Below are 16,544 nucleotides of genomic sequence, written 5' to 3' on the forward strand. Positions count from 1 at the left end.
TTATCTACCTTTCTTTTTTTCTTCTTCTGTTAAATTGAGATCATTTCTAACGGGGTGAAATGAGAAGAGAGGTCTTTTTATTGGAACAAACCCTGATGTTGGGAAAGATGGAAAACAAATGGAGAAGGTGACAGCAGAGGATGAGATGTTAGATAGTGTCATGGATGCAATGAAGATGGGTTTGGGCAGAGTAGGATGAGTGGGCTGATATGGTATGGTCCATAGGATCTCGACGAGTCAGGCAAGACTTATTTACTGAACAACAAAATCCTCTTAGAGTTAAGAGAGAATGATTGGCGCAGGGTCACCCAACTGACTTCCATCCCTAAGGCAGGATTAGAATGTATTGTTGTTGTTGTTAGTTATAAAGTTGTGTCCAATTCATCGCCAACCCACGGACAACATTCCTCCAGGCCTTCCTGTCCTCCACCCTCCTCTGGAGTCCATTTAAGCTCATGCCTACTGCTTCAGTGACTCCATCCAGCCACCTCATTCTCTGTCATCCCCTTCTTCTTTTGCCTTCAATCTTCCCCAGCATTAGGCTCTTCTCCAGGGAGTCCTTCCTTCTCATTAGGTGGCCAAATAATTTGAGTTTCCTCTTCAGATCTGGCCTTCTAAAGAGCAGTCAAGGTTGATCTCCCCTAGGACTGACCGGCTTGATCGCCTTGCAGTCCAAGGGACTCACAGGAGTCTTCTCCAGCACCAGATTTCAAAGGCCCCAATTTTATAATAAAAAAAAATTGGGAGACTATACAATAGAATGTATAGTCTCTCAGTTTTGTGACTGATGCTTTAACCCAGGGTGGGGAACAATGGCCCTTTAAAAAGTGGCGGACTTTAACTCCCAGGATTTCTGAGCCAGTTATGCTTAATCATAAATGGGTCATCATTCCCTACCTCTGCTTTAACCACTACTGCAAACTGACTCTTTAGATATCAATATGTGTAAAATAAATAATAATTATCTATAGGTCTGATACTTTTGCAACCCAGAGAACTCAGTATTAGTTATACACATGCATATTCTATTAGATAATTCCTCCTTGTATTGATACAACTGTAAAAACTGTATTATTCAGACATCACGCATGGCTGCTTCAGAAACACAATTGCATTTTCCATGTCAAAAAACAAGCCGTGGATGCTATCCTGAAAATTAAAAATCTAATCTGGCTTTCTTGCAGCTATGAATATTCAGAATAATGAACATTGTTCCCTTGTTGAGAGCTGACGAACAGGACGGATTCCCTCCACCTCCCCTTCTTTTTTGATGATAGAAAAACTCATTAGAAATGTGATGTTATTAGCAGTTTCCCTTGAATTGCAAATTTCTATCATACTATAACTAGTATTATGATAATGATGAAATTAAATTAAATTAGCATATCACATACTATACAGGGAAAGTGTTAATACATTATAGTAATACAAGACAACAGATAATTGCCAGCTTAATAAGAATTTGTCCTCTGAAAAGATCATTTGGCTTACATCTTCTTCCTGCAGGCTTGAAAAATTGTTGCTCATGCTGGTTTATTTTGTAAAGCCAATCACAGGTTAAATAAAAGACTATCGTAATATTATGGAATTGGATGGTATATTTTTATTTATTTATTTACTTATTTATTTATATCTTGCCTTTATTATTTTTATAAATAACTCAAGGTTTTGAACATACCTCATACTCCTTCCTTCTCCTATTTTGTTCTACAACAACCTTGTAAGATGGATTGGGTCAAGAGAGGGTGACTGGTCCAAACTCACCCAAACTTTCATATCTATGGTGGGACTAGAACTCACAGTATCTTGCTGATTGGTCCAAAGTCACCCAAGCAGTTTTATTGTCTAAGGTGGGACTTGAACAGAGGTGGGTTGCTCCCAGTTCGGCTCAGATCAGGCAAACCAGTAGTAGCAACAGTGGGAGGCTCCGCGTGCAAGCACGAGCAAACCAGTAGTTAAAAAAAAAAACACCACTGGACTAGAACTAATGTTCTCTTGTTTGCCCAAAGTTACACAGCGATCTTTTGTCCGTAAAGTGGGATTATAACTCATCTTCGCTGGTGTTTGCTGCAAAGTTATTTGGTTAGCCGTATTGCGTAAGGACTGGAACTCATAATCTTCTGGTTATTAGGCCAACCCCTTCCCATCCATGTTTGAGCTATTGACTAGGTTTTGTCTGATAGCTGAGGATTTGTCACAGATCAATAATTGCATATCAGTTTTCTGATAACAGCTTTCATTCCCTCCTTGACTTCTGATCTCGCTTTCTCTTTGTTCTTGCAGTTCCTCCGTGGTTTATCACTCACCCTTCAAATCTCTATGCTTACGAAAGTATGGACATCGAGTTTGAATGTGCCGTCTCCGGAAAACCAGCCCCTACAGTACAGTGGATCAAGAACGGAGAAGTTGTCATCCCTAGTGATTATTTTCAGATAGTGGTAATTATCAGTGAATCTTACTACACCTTGTGAAACCAGTTCAACAGCTTCGACCTAAATTGTAAAATGGTTCCAACAAATTTGTTTTTCTTTTTTTAAATGGTAATACAGCAAGGTGGGCTTCCAAAATTAACACTTAGCTAATAATAAGGTACATAGATTAAATGATTGCTTTAGAGCCAAGGTGGCGCAGTGGTTAAATGCAGCACTGCAGGCTACTGCTAGATCAGCAGGTCAGCGGTTCAAATCTCACCGGCTCAGGGTTGACTCAGCCTTCCATCCTTCCGAGGTGGGTAAAATGAGGACCCAGATTGTTGGGGGCAATATGCTGACTCTCTGTAAACCGCTTAGAGAGGCCTGAAAGGCCTATGAAGCGGTATATAAGTCTACTGCTGTTGCTATTGCTATTAAAAGTAAGGATGGAGAGGGAAAAGGTGAAAGTCATTTCCCCCATGACCTTCTGTAATTCCCTCCACCCTCTTGCTCTTTTCTAAAAGCTGGGGTTTTTCCCCCCCTATATGAGTGATTTTAATTAGCCATCATCTATTGGGAGTGATGATATAATAACACTATGCAATAGTTTAGCTAGATTTATAGACCAAATCAGATCTACTAGAAGGTATTCTTTCCAATGCAGGTTAAGTGAGAAATCTTGACCTAGTCAAGAACATTTGAGTACTCTTTGAAAAACAATCTTTCCAATTATACTCTTCTGATTCTGACATATGTTTAAAGTAATAAAGCACCCATATCTTATTTGTACCAGGCCCCATTCAAAATGTACTTTATTCTGTAACTTCTCCTCAACCATGGCCTGCTACACTCAGTATCTTTGATTTTTTTCACCAGACAGTTTACAGAGTGATAGCCCTTAAATCAGTGGTTTTCAACCTTAGGAACCTGAAGATGTGTGGACTTAAACATCCAGAATTTCCAAATTTGCATGGTAAAGTTGAAGTTCACATATCTTAAAGTTGTTGAGGTATGGATGGAAACCAGGGGTGAAATGCTACCAGTTTGGGCCGGTTTAGCTGAACCGGTAGTAAAAAAAAACAAAAAAGCTTAACAATTTTTTTTAAAAAGTTCCGATGATCAGTTGTGCTGCGCGATGATAGGAACTTTTTTTACTTATTTTTTAGCATTTGGGGTCCGTTTTTGCTCACAGGAGGCTTCCCTGAGGCCTGCTAAGCCATAAATGGGGGTGGGGTGGGGTGGGCTGCGAAAGAAAGAAAGAAAGAAAGAGAGAGGGAGAGAGAGAAAGAGAGAGAGAAAGAAAGAGAGAAAGAAAGAAAGAGGGAAGAAGAGAGGGAGGGAGGGAGAAAGGAGAGGAAGGGAGGACCACAAACCTGTCACTAGACGCAGCTTCAGAAGATACCTTGAAACAGCACAGCAATCCAGAGCTGGAAGGGAACTGGAGGTCATCTAGTCCAACCCCCTGCTCCAGCAGGGCATTGTTAAAGTGAGTTTCTATCTTTTGACTCCAGTCACATGACTACATAGCCATGCCCACCCAGTCACATGACCCTCAGAAAGCCGCGAGCACAGAACCAGTATGATTTTTTATATATATTTCACCGCTGATGGAAACTAAACAAGGAGAACACCCCTTGTACTAAGGAGAAATTTCCTCACAATGAGAACAATTAACCACTGGAACGGCTTGTCTCCAGAGGTTGTGAGTATGCCGTCATTAGAGGTTTTTAAGAAGATATTGGACAACCACACTTTTGAAATGGTATGGGGTCTTCTCCTTGTGCAGAGAGTTCAACTAGGAACCTCCAAGGTCCCTTCCGACTCTCTGAAAAACACTTCAATATATAAAGGAGGCACAGAACAATCATGCCAAAAAGTCTCATTCTGATTTTACTTCCTCCTTTAGTTATATCTTTAAAAAAAAACAGATCTCTTTTGTACATTCACTTTTTAACAAGCCAAGAGGAACTTCTTTCCAATAAAAAAAACTATACATTTGAAGAAAATTTCCTGTCAGGAGAAGAAAGAAGAGTTGAATCCCCCATTTTCAGTCTCCCACAGGCCCAATAATTTCCAAACAGTGTAGTAGTATTTTTCATGTTTAAATTTGTAACAAGGGCAGAAGGGATTTCTTGAGGCCAGGAAGTTTCAGAAAACCTCCAGAAAATCGAAAATCGAAAAATTGCCAAATACGTTATGCAGCACTACGGTATAAATTTGTAGTCTGACTTAACAGGGAATATTGTAAGAGCATGATCACTATAAAACTGTGATGGCAAACCTATGGAGCTATATTTGCTGGCACATGAGTCATCAGTTCCAACACAAATGCACACAATGGCCAGTTGATTTTGGGCCCTCCAGAGGGCCAGCGGAGGCCATTCTCACCCTCCCCAGGCTTCAGAAAAGCCTCCAGAGCCCAGGGAGGGCAGAAACTCCCCCTCCCACATACAGGGGGGCTCCGTGCATGCATGTGCATGGCGGGAATCACACATGCATATGCAGGTGGGTGGGGCACATTGAATGGTGGGTGTGGGCACACCTGTGCACAATTTTGGCACGCCTTTACAAAAAGGTTCATCATCACTGCTACAGAAAGATCTGAGGAAAAAAAATTGGACCTCGCATATTTAGAGAAAATGGGCTTGAGATCAAACTGTAAAGAATATTTGCACTTCAGAATTAAACTGTTGGGTCCTTGATGCTCTCTGAGCCTGGTTGTTTTCTGGCTAGCACTGATAATGTTACCTACTGAAGTGGTATTCAACAGGATCATATCTTAAGGAATGCTCTATTGCGTGTCTGGAAAAAATACCAATATAAATTAAATGATAAGATACCCATATGGGCAGTACCCAGACACGCGATAGAGAATATAAGCATAGAACAAAAACAGGATGTAACCACATACAGAGAGCTTCTCACCATAGAAAGAGGTGTAGTACAGTTAAAACCTTTGAATGTATTAAAAGAGGAACGGGTAATTCAAACCTGGTTTCAGTATGGACAGCTACAGGCCAGATGGGAAAAAAACCAGAAATTTGGTATTATGCAAAATGACGATAACTTAGTAAAACAAATTAGGTACCAGAGTCAAATGCATATAAAAAGGTTATATAATACATTGATAGAAATAGATTCTAAAACAGAGCTAGTTAAAGACTGTATGATAAAATGGGCACAAAATTTTGAAGAACCAACAGGTTGTGACCAGTTCTGGAGAACCGGTAGCAGAAATTTTGAGTGGTTTGGAGAACCAGTAAATACCACCTCTGACTGGCCCCACCCCCATCTATTCTCTGCCTCCCGAGTCCCAGCTGATCTGGAGGGAATGGGAATTTTGCAGTAACCTTCCCCTGGAGTGGGGTGGGAATGGAGACTTTACAGTATCCTTCCCTTGCCATGCCCACCAAGCCACGCCCACAGAACTGGTAGTATAGATTTGAATCCCATCACTGGATACCTAGTTGGGTAATGAAACATCTTCAAGAAAACAAGCAAGCTGAGAGTTCACCAAGAACCCCACAGATCAAACTGTTTTCTGAGCATGAATGTTTCATTACCCATCTAGGTAACATCATCAGGGACTGCAACTGTGCCGCTGTAGAAAAGGCCCATCATTATATGAAAATTGAGATTTAATCAGACAACATATACACACATTTCAGAAAGGAAGCACATTGATACAGAACTTCTGTAATATTTTTAATAGAACAGCTAAATCAAAAGTTAATACTCTGTATTGTAAATGGATACCTGTGTGACAATTCTGCACTCACAAATGTGGCATGTCATTTTTATTTCAGAAGAAGTTCCCTGGGGCTTAAAACACAATGACCACATAGTACTTTCCCTCATTTTTAACAATTTAGTTGTGAGAGATTTAACACATATCATATATAAAGACATCAGTCTGGTGACACAAGGCCCTTCTGTCAATAAATGGACAAGGATGATCTAAATCAAACACCTTTTATTTATAAATGGCTTGGAATTATTTTCTTTATTTTCAGAAAAAGATCTGTTTAGTGATAGGAACTTTCCAGTCCGTGCAACCTTACCCATAAATGTATTATTATTGTTTATATGAAAGACAATCAGATAATGCAAGGTTGCTTACCTGGAATTTTATTCTGCAGTTCTAAGCAAAACCTTCTATTTTCTTTTATATTCTCACTCAGAAATCAATGTTTTGCAACAGAGGATGCCAACTTAGAATTTTGTAGCTGTCGAACAGACTGACCTTCCAATTATTTTTCTTACTTGGAAGAAATATTTAAAAACAAGAAGAAAGCAATGAACCAGGGATGGGTTCCTGCCAGTTCTAACCTCTTCTATAGAAGAGGTCCCACAAATCTACCATGCCATTTGGAACCGCTTCCAGCTCCCTCCCCCCACCTGTCCGCACATCATCAAGATGGAGACCGAGAGGAGGAATTCTGGGAGTTGAAGTCCACAAGTCTTAGAGCTGTCAAGTTTGAACACCCCTGGGTTTTCTTTTTCCTAAAGGGTTAGGGGTGCAAGGATCTTGTAACTTGACAGCTTTAAGTCTTGCACACTTCAATGCCAGAGTTCCTGAGCCAACATGACTGGAGGAGGATTTCTGGGAGTTGAAGTCCATAAGTCTTAAAGCTGTTAAGTTTGAACACCCTGGGTTTTTTTTCCTAAAGGTTTAGGGGTGCAAGGGTCTTGTAACCTGACAGCTTTAAGACTTGCATGCTTCAAATGCCAGAGTTTCTGAGTCAACATTTTGGTTGCTAAGCAAGAGCGTTGTTAAGTGAGTTTCATCACATTTTGCAAGTTGGCCACACCCACCCAGTCACATGACTGCCAAGCCACTCCCACTCAGTCACATGGCTGGCAAGCCACTCCCACAAAACAGGCCACACCTACAGAAGAGGTTCTAAAAAATTTTGAAACCCACCACTGTAATGAACCTACTGACAATGCAAAATATACTTCTAGTGGAGATGTTTTTTAATGTCAGTTTTAAGTGCAAGATAAGGAATTTGAGTTATTTTCTGCTCTGCAGCATTATCATTCCTTTAACAACAAAACCTTGACTTTATAGCAACGTAAACAAATAAGAGTCAACATATTTGTTTGAATAAATATACATTTTATTCAAGTTCTGGGATAGTGATGAGGAGAAACACAAATGAGATAGCAATATACAGTATCTGTCAATGTTTTCGGAAGGAAGTTAACATTCAGTCCTTTCTGGCTTTGTAATATCTATTTTCTTCTATAATTAGGAATCTTACATACTGAAAATGTTCAGGCGTAATGTGTTAGTAATGTTTAAATTTATTTATTTTTATTTTGCTGTTGTCTTCTTCTAGGTCCGTGAGGGCGAACCTATGGCACGCATGTCCAAATTGGCACGTGTAGCCATGTCGCCTAGCATGACCAGTATCACCCGTTCCTCTTCCAGGTTTCTGGCACGCATGCACACACGATGATCAGCCATCCTTTGCTCATGCGGCAGTGCAAACCAGAAGAGCTGGTGTTCTGTTTTCCGGCATGAGCATGGATGTCATCCAGCTGATCAACCTGTGCGCATGCACGGCAGTAACTGGAAGACTTCTGCATGCGGGTGCTGGAAACAGGAAGTTCATTTCCCCTGGGCAGCTCCTCTTCCTGGTCACAACTCGGACATGCATCCATGCACAAAATGCTGCTTTTTCGGCACACGGTGCCGAAAAGATTCGCCATAACTGTTCTAGGTTCTTTTCTTTGACAAACATCCTGGACTAAGCTATAGTTTAGGGATAACCATTATGGTAAAGCATAAAATTTAGAATAAAACAGCATCATAAAACAATGCCTGCTGTTTTTTTTTTTAAAGGGAAAAATAATATATATATATAAATAAAGGGAGACTAGTATAGATCTATTTCAAGCTATTTAGCTCTCATCAGCTAGCCATACCCCTGTTGGGAATTGAACCTGTGCTCTATTGCCTCTTAGGCAGATGTGTTAACCACTGAGCTACAGAGCTCAACTCCTTATCAGCCAGGCCAGGGTGAAAGGTATATATTTAAAGTCACAACCCCTGGTATGCCCAAATATGGGAGGAAGGTCACTACTTCCATTCTCTGTCCTTCGGCTCGTCACAAGAGACCATCCAGACAGAAACCCAATATTTTTTTTTATATACTAGTCTCCCTTTATTTATTTATTTATCAGCACAATATATATATATATATATATATATATATATATATATATATATATATATATATATATATATATATATATATATATATATATATATATATATATATATATATATATATATATATATATATAATGTGTGTGTGTGTGTTTTTATTTGTGCTGATAAATAAATAAAGGAAGACTAGTATAGATCTATTTCAAGCTATTTAGCTCTCATCAGCTAGCCATATCCTTACTGGGATTCGAACCTGTAAGGATATGGCTAGCTGATGAGAGCTAAATAGCTTGAAATAGATCTATACTAGTCTTCCTTTATTTATTTATCAGCACAAATAAAAACACAAATATAACAAAGGCAACAGTAAAAATATTGGGTTTCTGTCTGGATGGACTCTTGTGACGAGCCTAATGACAGAGAGTGGAAGTGTGACCTTCCTCCCACACTTGGGCATACCAGGGGTTGTGACTTTAAGTATATATATATATATATATATATATATATATATATATATATATATATATATATATATATATATATATATATATATATATATATATATATATATATATATATATATATATATATATATATATATATATATATATATATATATATATATATATATATATCAGCATTGTCACCTTTATCATTTTTCTCAGGTGCTCAGCAGGGTTCAGTATGAATCATCTTTATCACCCTGAGGAGAAAGTTTGAGACAAAACTTGCTCAGATCAACATCATTTCAGAAAATAAGGATATGTGATAGCTCACTCTTTCATATAATTTCATTAAAGCTTACAGTTAAAAAGTAAAAACTGATACAAAGGACAAACATGCATAATTTTTTTAAAAAAATATGCAGTGCAGAAAAGGAAAAAAACCGAAAAATACAAATGACTTCATCCTGACAGTTAGTCGCTAATCTCTTAAAAAACAACAGATCTGCTCTGCTCTTCATAACTCATCCATCTCTCAACTTTAAACAAAATTTTGAAGCTCATTATTCATTTCTAGCCATGTGACAGCTATCTCAGTATATTGGAAAGTCCACAGGGGGAAATGAATGGTCCATCCCATTTCTGTAGTTTCTGGAAAATTCAAGTATGATATGTGGTTGAGGAAATTAGGTTTCTCAAGCCCAGGTGTGTCAAACTCGTGGCCCATGAGCTGGATGTGTCACACACTGGCCATGCCCACACCCTGTTTAGCAAAAGGGTAAAAATTATGATATGTCACATGACGCCCCCGTGACGATGCGAGTTTGACACCCCTGGTCTAGCCTATCAAAGAGAAGAATTGTGGGATGAGATAACAATCTTCCAATACTTGAGGAGAAGTCACAGAGTAGAAGGGATTGACTTATTCTCCAAAACACTAGAAGGCAGGACAAGACGTTATGGGTGGAAGTTCATCAGAGGGAGATTCAAGGAAAAACTTTCTGACAGAAAAATTAATCAATGGAATATATGATCTCTTGAAATTATGGGTGTTCCATCACTGGAGGTTTTCAAAAATAGATTGGATAACCATTTGTCTGGGATGGTAGAAGGTCTCCTGTCTAGAACTATTACTGTTTGCAACCTTCCAAGCAGTGGTGGGTTCTGTATCCCATTGCAACTGATATGGGGCAACAGGGCCCAGTGTCCACCACATGAACGTGTGCAGTGCGTACAAGCGTCCTTACCACCTGCGACACTCCGCTACGCCTCCACAACGCTCCAGCTGCTCAGCGGAGCGTCGCACAGGCGCTGTACGCTCTGTGCGCGGAAGCGCCAAGAGGGAAGATAAGGAGGGCAGGCAGGCGGGTGGGCTCTCCGGAGCACCATACCAGAATGGTACCCAGTGTTCCCAGCAGACACCGGTACGCCTGTACTGGGGCGTACCTCCTGCAACACACCATGGCTTCCAAGCCATCTTCTGACCAGCAAACGTAATGGGGAAAGCTGGACTCATTTAACAACTAAGTCACATGACAGTGAAATGGTTGGGATATAAATTTGATAAATAAATAAATATAAATAATAATAAAAAACAAATAGATAAATAAATAAAGATAAATAAATAAAAATACATAAATGACTACCAGATTAATTTAATAACTGCAGTTATTCACACACAAAAAAAATGTAAAATCAGATGTGAATCACTTAACCACCTTGCTTAGCAGCAAAAATTCTATTCCCAATTATGGTTCTAAATTGAGGACTATCTATACAGGTAGTCCCTGACTTACAACAGTTCATTTAGTGACCGTTTGAAGTTACAATGACACAGTAAAAAGTTGCTTATGACCATTTTTCCCACGATTGCTTCAGCATCCCCATGGCCACATGATCAAAATTCAGTCTCTTGGCAATGGACTCATATTTATGACGGTTGCAGTGTCCTGGGGGCATGTGATCCGCTTTTGTGACCTTCTGACAATGGGGAAGCCAGATTCACTTAACAACCGTGTTATTAAACTCAACAACTGCAGTGACTCTCTTAGCAACGGTGGCAAGAAATGCGGCAAAACCCACTTAATGCATTACTCACTTAGCAACATAAAATTTGGGCTCCATTGTGGTCATAAGTCGAGGACTACCTGTACCCAAAACAAGTTGTTCCCAGTGTGACCCCTTCCATGAATTCATGGCTCCAAGGTAACCCTTTGGCTTGTGTCTCTCTCTTTAGGGAGGCAGCAATCTGCGGATTCTGGGCTTAGTAAAATCCGACGAAGGCTTCTACCAGTGTGTAGCTGAAAACGAAGCTGGGAATGCACAAACCAGCGCACAGCTAATCATCCCCGAACCTGGTAAGCTGCAAAAGACTGTTCACAATTTCCCCTTTCAATTTGTTTGATTAACAGAGCTTTGAAATATGCAACCTTCTGCGATGTGTGGCAGCATCCTTACTCATACGCTGGTTGGTTGCGATGACAGTGTTGGGTAATCACTCACGACATGCGTCAGCAGTTTCTACTTCAGGAGAAAGCCATTAGAATTGCCCTTAGAGGAACGTGAGAAACCTCTGAGTTCATCAGAGCTACGGAGTATGTTAGATAGATGCATAAAGTGTCTCCCTTGGGCAGGAATCCCATCTGGGTGGATAGAAACACATCCATGTCTAAGTGGTGCTTTTACTTCTCCTGCTGACTCCTGGGATGAACTTTTTCCAGGAGCTTTATGCAGTGACAAACAACCAGACTCAAACGCGCAGAGTTCAAGCCAACTATTTTTATTATAAAGGAGACCCTGTGGATTTTAGTCTGCTAGCTGTTGCTATAGGAAGCTATGCTCATCCTCATTTCAAAGCCATCGAGCCAGCACTGTCTGAAGACATTTCCATGGTCATGTGGCCAGCATGATGTCATGGAGCATTGTTATCTTCCCATGGAAATGGTACCTATTTATCTACTTGCTTTTGAACTGTTTGTTTGTTTGTTTGTTTGTCTTGTATGCCGCCCACTCCCGGAGGACTCCGAGCGGCTCACAATAAACAAGGGGAGGGGGATAAATAGACAAAACAACACTTTAAAAATACGCAACATTCACAGTTTCCGTGGGGCTGGATATTTCACAAGCCCCCCAGCCTGCTGGAGCAGCCAGGACTTGGTGGGAGGGTAGTGAGGGTCCGGATCTCCATGGGGAGGTCTTTCCAAAGGGCCAGAGCTGCAACAGAGAAGGCTCTCCCCCAGGAGTCGCCAGTCGGCATTGGCTGGCAGATGGAATCCCGAGGAGACCTAACCTGTGAGATCTGATTAGTCTATGGGAGGTAATCGGCAGGAGGCGGTCTCTCAGGTACCCAGGTCCAGTGCCATGTAGGGCTTTATAGGTAACGACCAGCACCTTGAAGCGGGTCCGGAGACCCGCTAGGTTGGCAGAAGCTGAGGCAAGTCACAGGAGCTCGCCCCATTACGTGGAGCTCAGGTCTCAAACCTGGACTGCTGGCTTTCCAGCCGACAAGCCAATGGTGGGATTCATCCAGTTCGCACCACTTTGGGAGAACTGGTTGTTAGCTTTCTCAGCAGTTTGGTGAACCGGTTGTTGGAAGGAATTATTAGGGCAGAGAAACAGTTGTTAAATTATTTGAATCCCACCACTGTGACAAGCCCAGACTCTTAACTACTGAGCCAATGGGCTGCCCCAGCTACTTTATTATGTTCTGCCAAAAATACAGTTTTTTATCTCCAGACTGGCAGCCTTCTCTTGGGAACCAATAGATAAGGCTCCAAAGGTTGGCCGTAGCCCTTTGGCAGTTATGCAGTGACTCCATGTGAATTCTGCACTTGAGTCCTTCTCCTTGCCAGGTTGGGTGCTTCCCAACACTTTGTGAGAAGAAGAAGAAAAAACAAAAACTAAGGAATTTTTTCTCTCTTTTTTAGTAGCCAGTGCATTTTGACAAACAAAAGTGAAAAAAAAAGTGTGCATCCAACCCAATCTATATCCAATCCATGTCAGTGTGACATTCCTCCCGATTTAATCTATCAAACAAATGCACTATGATCTTTTTTTAAGCAAAGGGATGGGGGGGGTAGGAATTGCCCTACATAAAGTATTTCAGTTTGCATACATTTCCCCAACGTACCTTTGTGTAAAATTTATCCTTATATATTCATTTTATGTAATTATCCTTAATACATAATGTTGTTTACATGAACATTCCCAAAGCATGCTTTTCTTCCCCTGCCTGCTGCCAAATGTACTTTTTTTTGCCCGCAGACACGTTTTTAATATGCAGTGTTGGAGTTTAAAAAGGTTTCGAGACAACTGATGTAGTATAAAATACATGCCAGTTCGTGCCATAACAGTTTCTCTCTCCTCTTTTTTTTTTTTTTTTTTTTTTTTACGGATTGCAGAATTGTTCTTGGAAAGACACATAGAATAGAATTTTTTTTTTTACATCCCTGATGGAAGATAATGTCATTCATGGGCCTGCCTACCCCTGTTGCAAACTGTTTATTTCCATATGGGCAGCTATAATTAAAATACTTTGCATTAGAACAAAAACATCATTTGAGGATGCTCAAACAGAATGTGTATCTGGTTATTTTGAGCTTTATATGTGTGCAGCATATCCTTGTGCTTTTGTTCAGTAACAACAAGTATTGCATTGTGGACCGAGGTGGTATTCAGCCGGTTCGGACTAGTTTGGGCAAACCAGTAGTGGCCCACATGTCCTCCTGCCTCGGCTTTATGCCATCCTATTTAACCGTGTTTTCTAAGCTGCGCGCATGTATTCAAGCCATGTGCGCATGAGCAAAATGTATTCGCAGAAGGCCAGTGCACTCACAAAGCTAGTGTGCATGCACACGTGGGTGGGGCGAACTGGTGGTAAACTTACGTGACACCCACATCTGATTTCAGAGTCTTGTAGTCAGTCAAAAAGAGAACAACAATGAATAGGGAGGAGGGAGAAAAAATCAGAAACACTCTTATCAAAATAGAATTATTATTATTATACAATTGTATCACAGTGGCCAGTTGTTTCGCCAGATTTGGCATTGGTTACTAGTCGGGCCCCACCCAGGGGCCTAGGACGTCGTAACGTATTTTCATAATATGCGTGCAGATCCAAGCAGTGCGGCTTTTTGCATTTGACTGATGGTGATTTTGTCAATTTTTAACTGTTTTAAATGTAATTCCAGTGCTTTGGGAATTATTATTATTATTATTATTATTATTATTATTATTATTATTATTATTATTATTATTAATTATTCAGCTGCTGCAAAAAATCATGCAGACTGATTATAAATTGTGGCACAATTCAGTAGCACAAATTATCCATTATAATATTAGAACAACAAAAAACTGGTGGGAACATAAGCCTGAAAAAGTCACCGAAAATCAGATGGTCAAGATCTTGTGGAATTTTCGTATACAAATGGACAAAATACTGGCGCATAATACACCAGACATCACACTGGTTGAGAAAAATAAGGTTACAATCATAGACATCGCAATACCAGGTGATAGCAGGGTCGCCGAGAAGGAACATGAAAAAATCGCGAAATACCAGGACTTAAAAATCGAAATTCAACAATTATGACAAAAACCAGCAGTGGTAATTCCAGTGGTAATCGGCACACTGGGTGCTATTCCAAAAGCACTGGAATTACATTTAAAACAGTTAAAAATTGACAAAATCACCATCAGTCAAATGCAAAAAGCCGCACTGCTTGGATCCACAGGCATATTATGAAAATACGTTATGACGTCCTAGCCCTAACCCTAACCAATGCCAAATCCGGTGAAACAACTAGCCGCTGTGATACAATTCTGTTGTTGCAATAATAACAATAACCATAATAATAACCATAATAATAACCATAATAATAACCATAATAATAACCATAATAATAACCATAATAATCATAACAATCATCATAATCATAATCATCATCATCATAAATAGAACTGGTCTTCAACTTAGAATTATTTGTTTAGCAACTGTTTGTTATGATTCTTTTGCTAATTTTTTCACCTGTTCTAGAAAGAAAAGGCGGATTTTTTTCCGGGTGCCAAACCAGTATTAATGGTGGCTGGAACCCACCCCTGATCTATTCATCCACTTATCGAGCCTCCCAGCCTCCATTCCTTCAATCTCTATTTATTTATAATATTTATTAGCCACCCATCGTACCGTACCCTGGGGTAACTCTGGGCAACTTATAGTCCTAAAAAATATGTCTCTCGATATCTTTCCTTCCATCCCACTTTCTCTCTAGGAGCCTTCCAAAATCCTGCAGGGTAAGGAGATCAGGAGGGAGTGACTAACTGAAAGTGGAGTTGAATAATTAAAAGTTGACATGGATCTTGGTTTCCCAAGTCTCTTATTTCAACATCTTGACATTATAGAATCAATAATTATTCCTATCACCAATGAACAGAAGACTGTCTAGACTTCTCTGTATCCCATTTCACTATTAGCCAATGTAAAGTTGTAAGGATATTTTTATTCCCCTATTTCTTTGTTAACGCCCAAACTGAATTTCCATGTTCAACTCATGGTATTTCACACTAATACCAGTCTTCCCCTTCTCCCTGCTATAAAGCAATTTAATTCACTTCTGACCGCTGTAAAACACCTATATAATTCATTACCATATCTTGTCTTAAGAGTTTAAATTTCTGTTTTTGAGTTTATGCAGAGTTTTTTTTTTTAAATGGTTAATGGCATTAGACTAAAATGAAAGCCAGCAGAAAGAAAGGCAAGTCCTAAAAGGTGAAGGAGACCCCATTTTAAATGGTCTCCATCCCATTCCCGGCCCCTATCAATGATGGATTGCTTTCCCTTGGCAATTTAATCAGATCTCCATGCAATGCCACTCCGATTCCTCCGAGATTTTGAAAACGGCAGCCTGCACAGATGGCAGGAGAGGCAGAGAGAAATACAAATGAATCCCTGGTTTTGACCACAGTGGGAAGAACATTGTCCTCCCTGTTTAAAATTTTGCCAATGAATGGGCATCATCCCTTTGCTCACACCGTGCAAATGCCGGCTCCACAGCTGTTTTGTTCCTGCTTGTCCATGGGCCGCGGACAAGGAGTTACCCTTGGCAACTAGGACAATTCGCTTTGTGCTGAGAGCCAGACAATAACCCATTAAAGTAACCCATTTGCTCTTGGTGGATATTTATAAAAAGCCTAATGAGTTTTCGATATAGTATTGTGAGAGGTGTCCAGCTCATCCTTCTTGCAATCATTACATCTGATGAAAGGCTAGGAGGAAGGTGTTAATGGAAGATGGATCTCTGTATGGAGAGGCACCATCACGGGTAATTCATCCCAAATGATTGAACGCTAAATCTTTTCAAAGTAAGGCCAAAAGCCTCATTTTAAAAATGAGGTCAGGTTTATGTTTTAGGACTATGGGAATATAGAAATAAATGCTCACCAAATGTTCTGTGGGCTTCACCTTTCTGGGAATCTCTATTATTATTACTATTGTTGTTGTTGTTATTTATTTTA

General features: G+C 40.0%; 1 protein-coding gene across 1 annotated transcript in view; it reads left to right on the top strand.

The window, feature by feature from the left end:
- Nucleotides 1–16,544, top strand: part of DCC (DCC netrin 1 receptor) — a 734,614-nt gene that overhangs the window by 313,663 nt on the left and 404,407 nt on the right. Inside the window, exons 6-7 of the mRNA XM_087715396.1 lie at nucleotides 2,284–2,438; nucleotides 11,266–11,386. Of these exons, the coding sequence (XP_087571522.1) occupies nucleotides 2,284–2,438; nucleotides 11,266–11,386 (276 nt within the window). The remainder of the gene's footprint in view (nucleotides 1–2,283; nucleotides 2,439–11,265; nucleotides 11,387–16,544) is intronic.

This window comes from Thamnophis sirtalis, unplaced genomic scaffold (genome assembly GCF_051295495.1).
Source record: "Thamnophis sirtalis isolate CommonGarterSnake01/CBP01778 unplaced genomic scaffold, rThaSir2_p1.2 scaffold_5, whole genome shotgun sequence".
Lineage (NCBI taxonomy): Eukaryota > Metazoa > Chordata > Lepidosauria > Squamata > Natricidae > Thamnophis > Thamnophis sirtalis.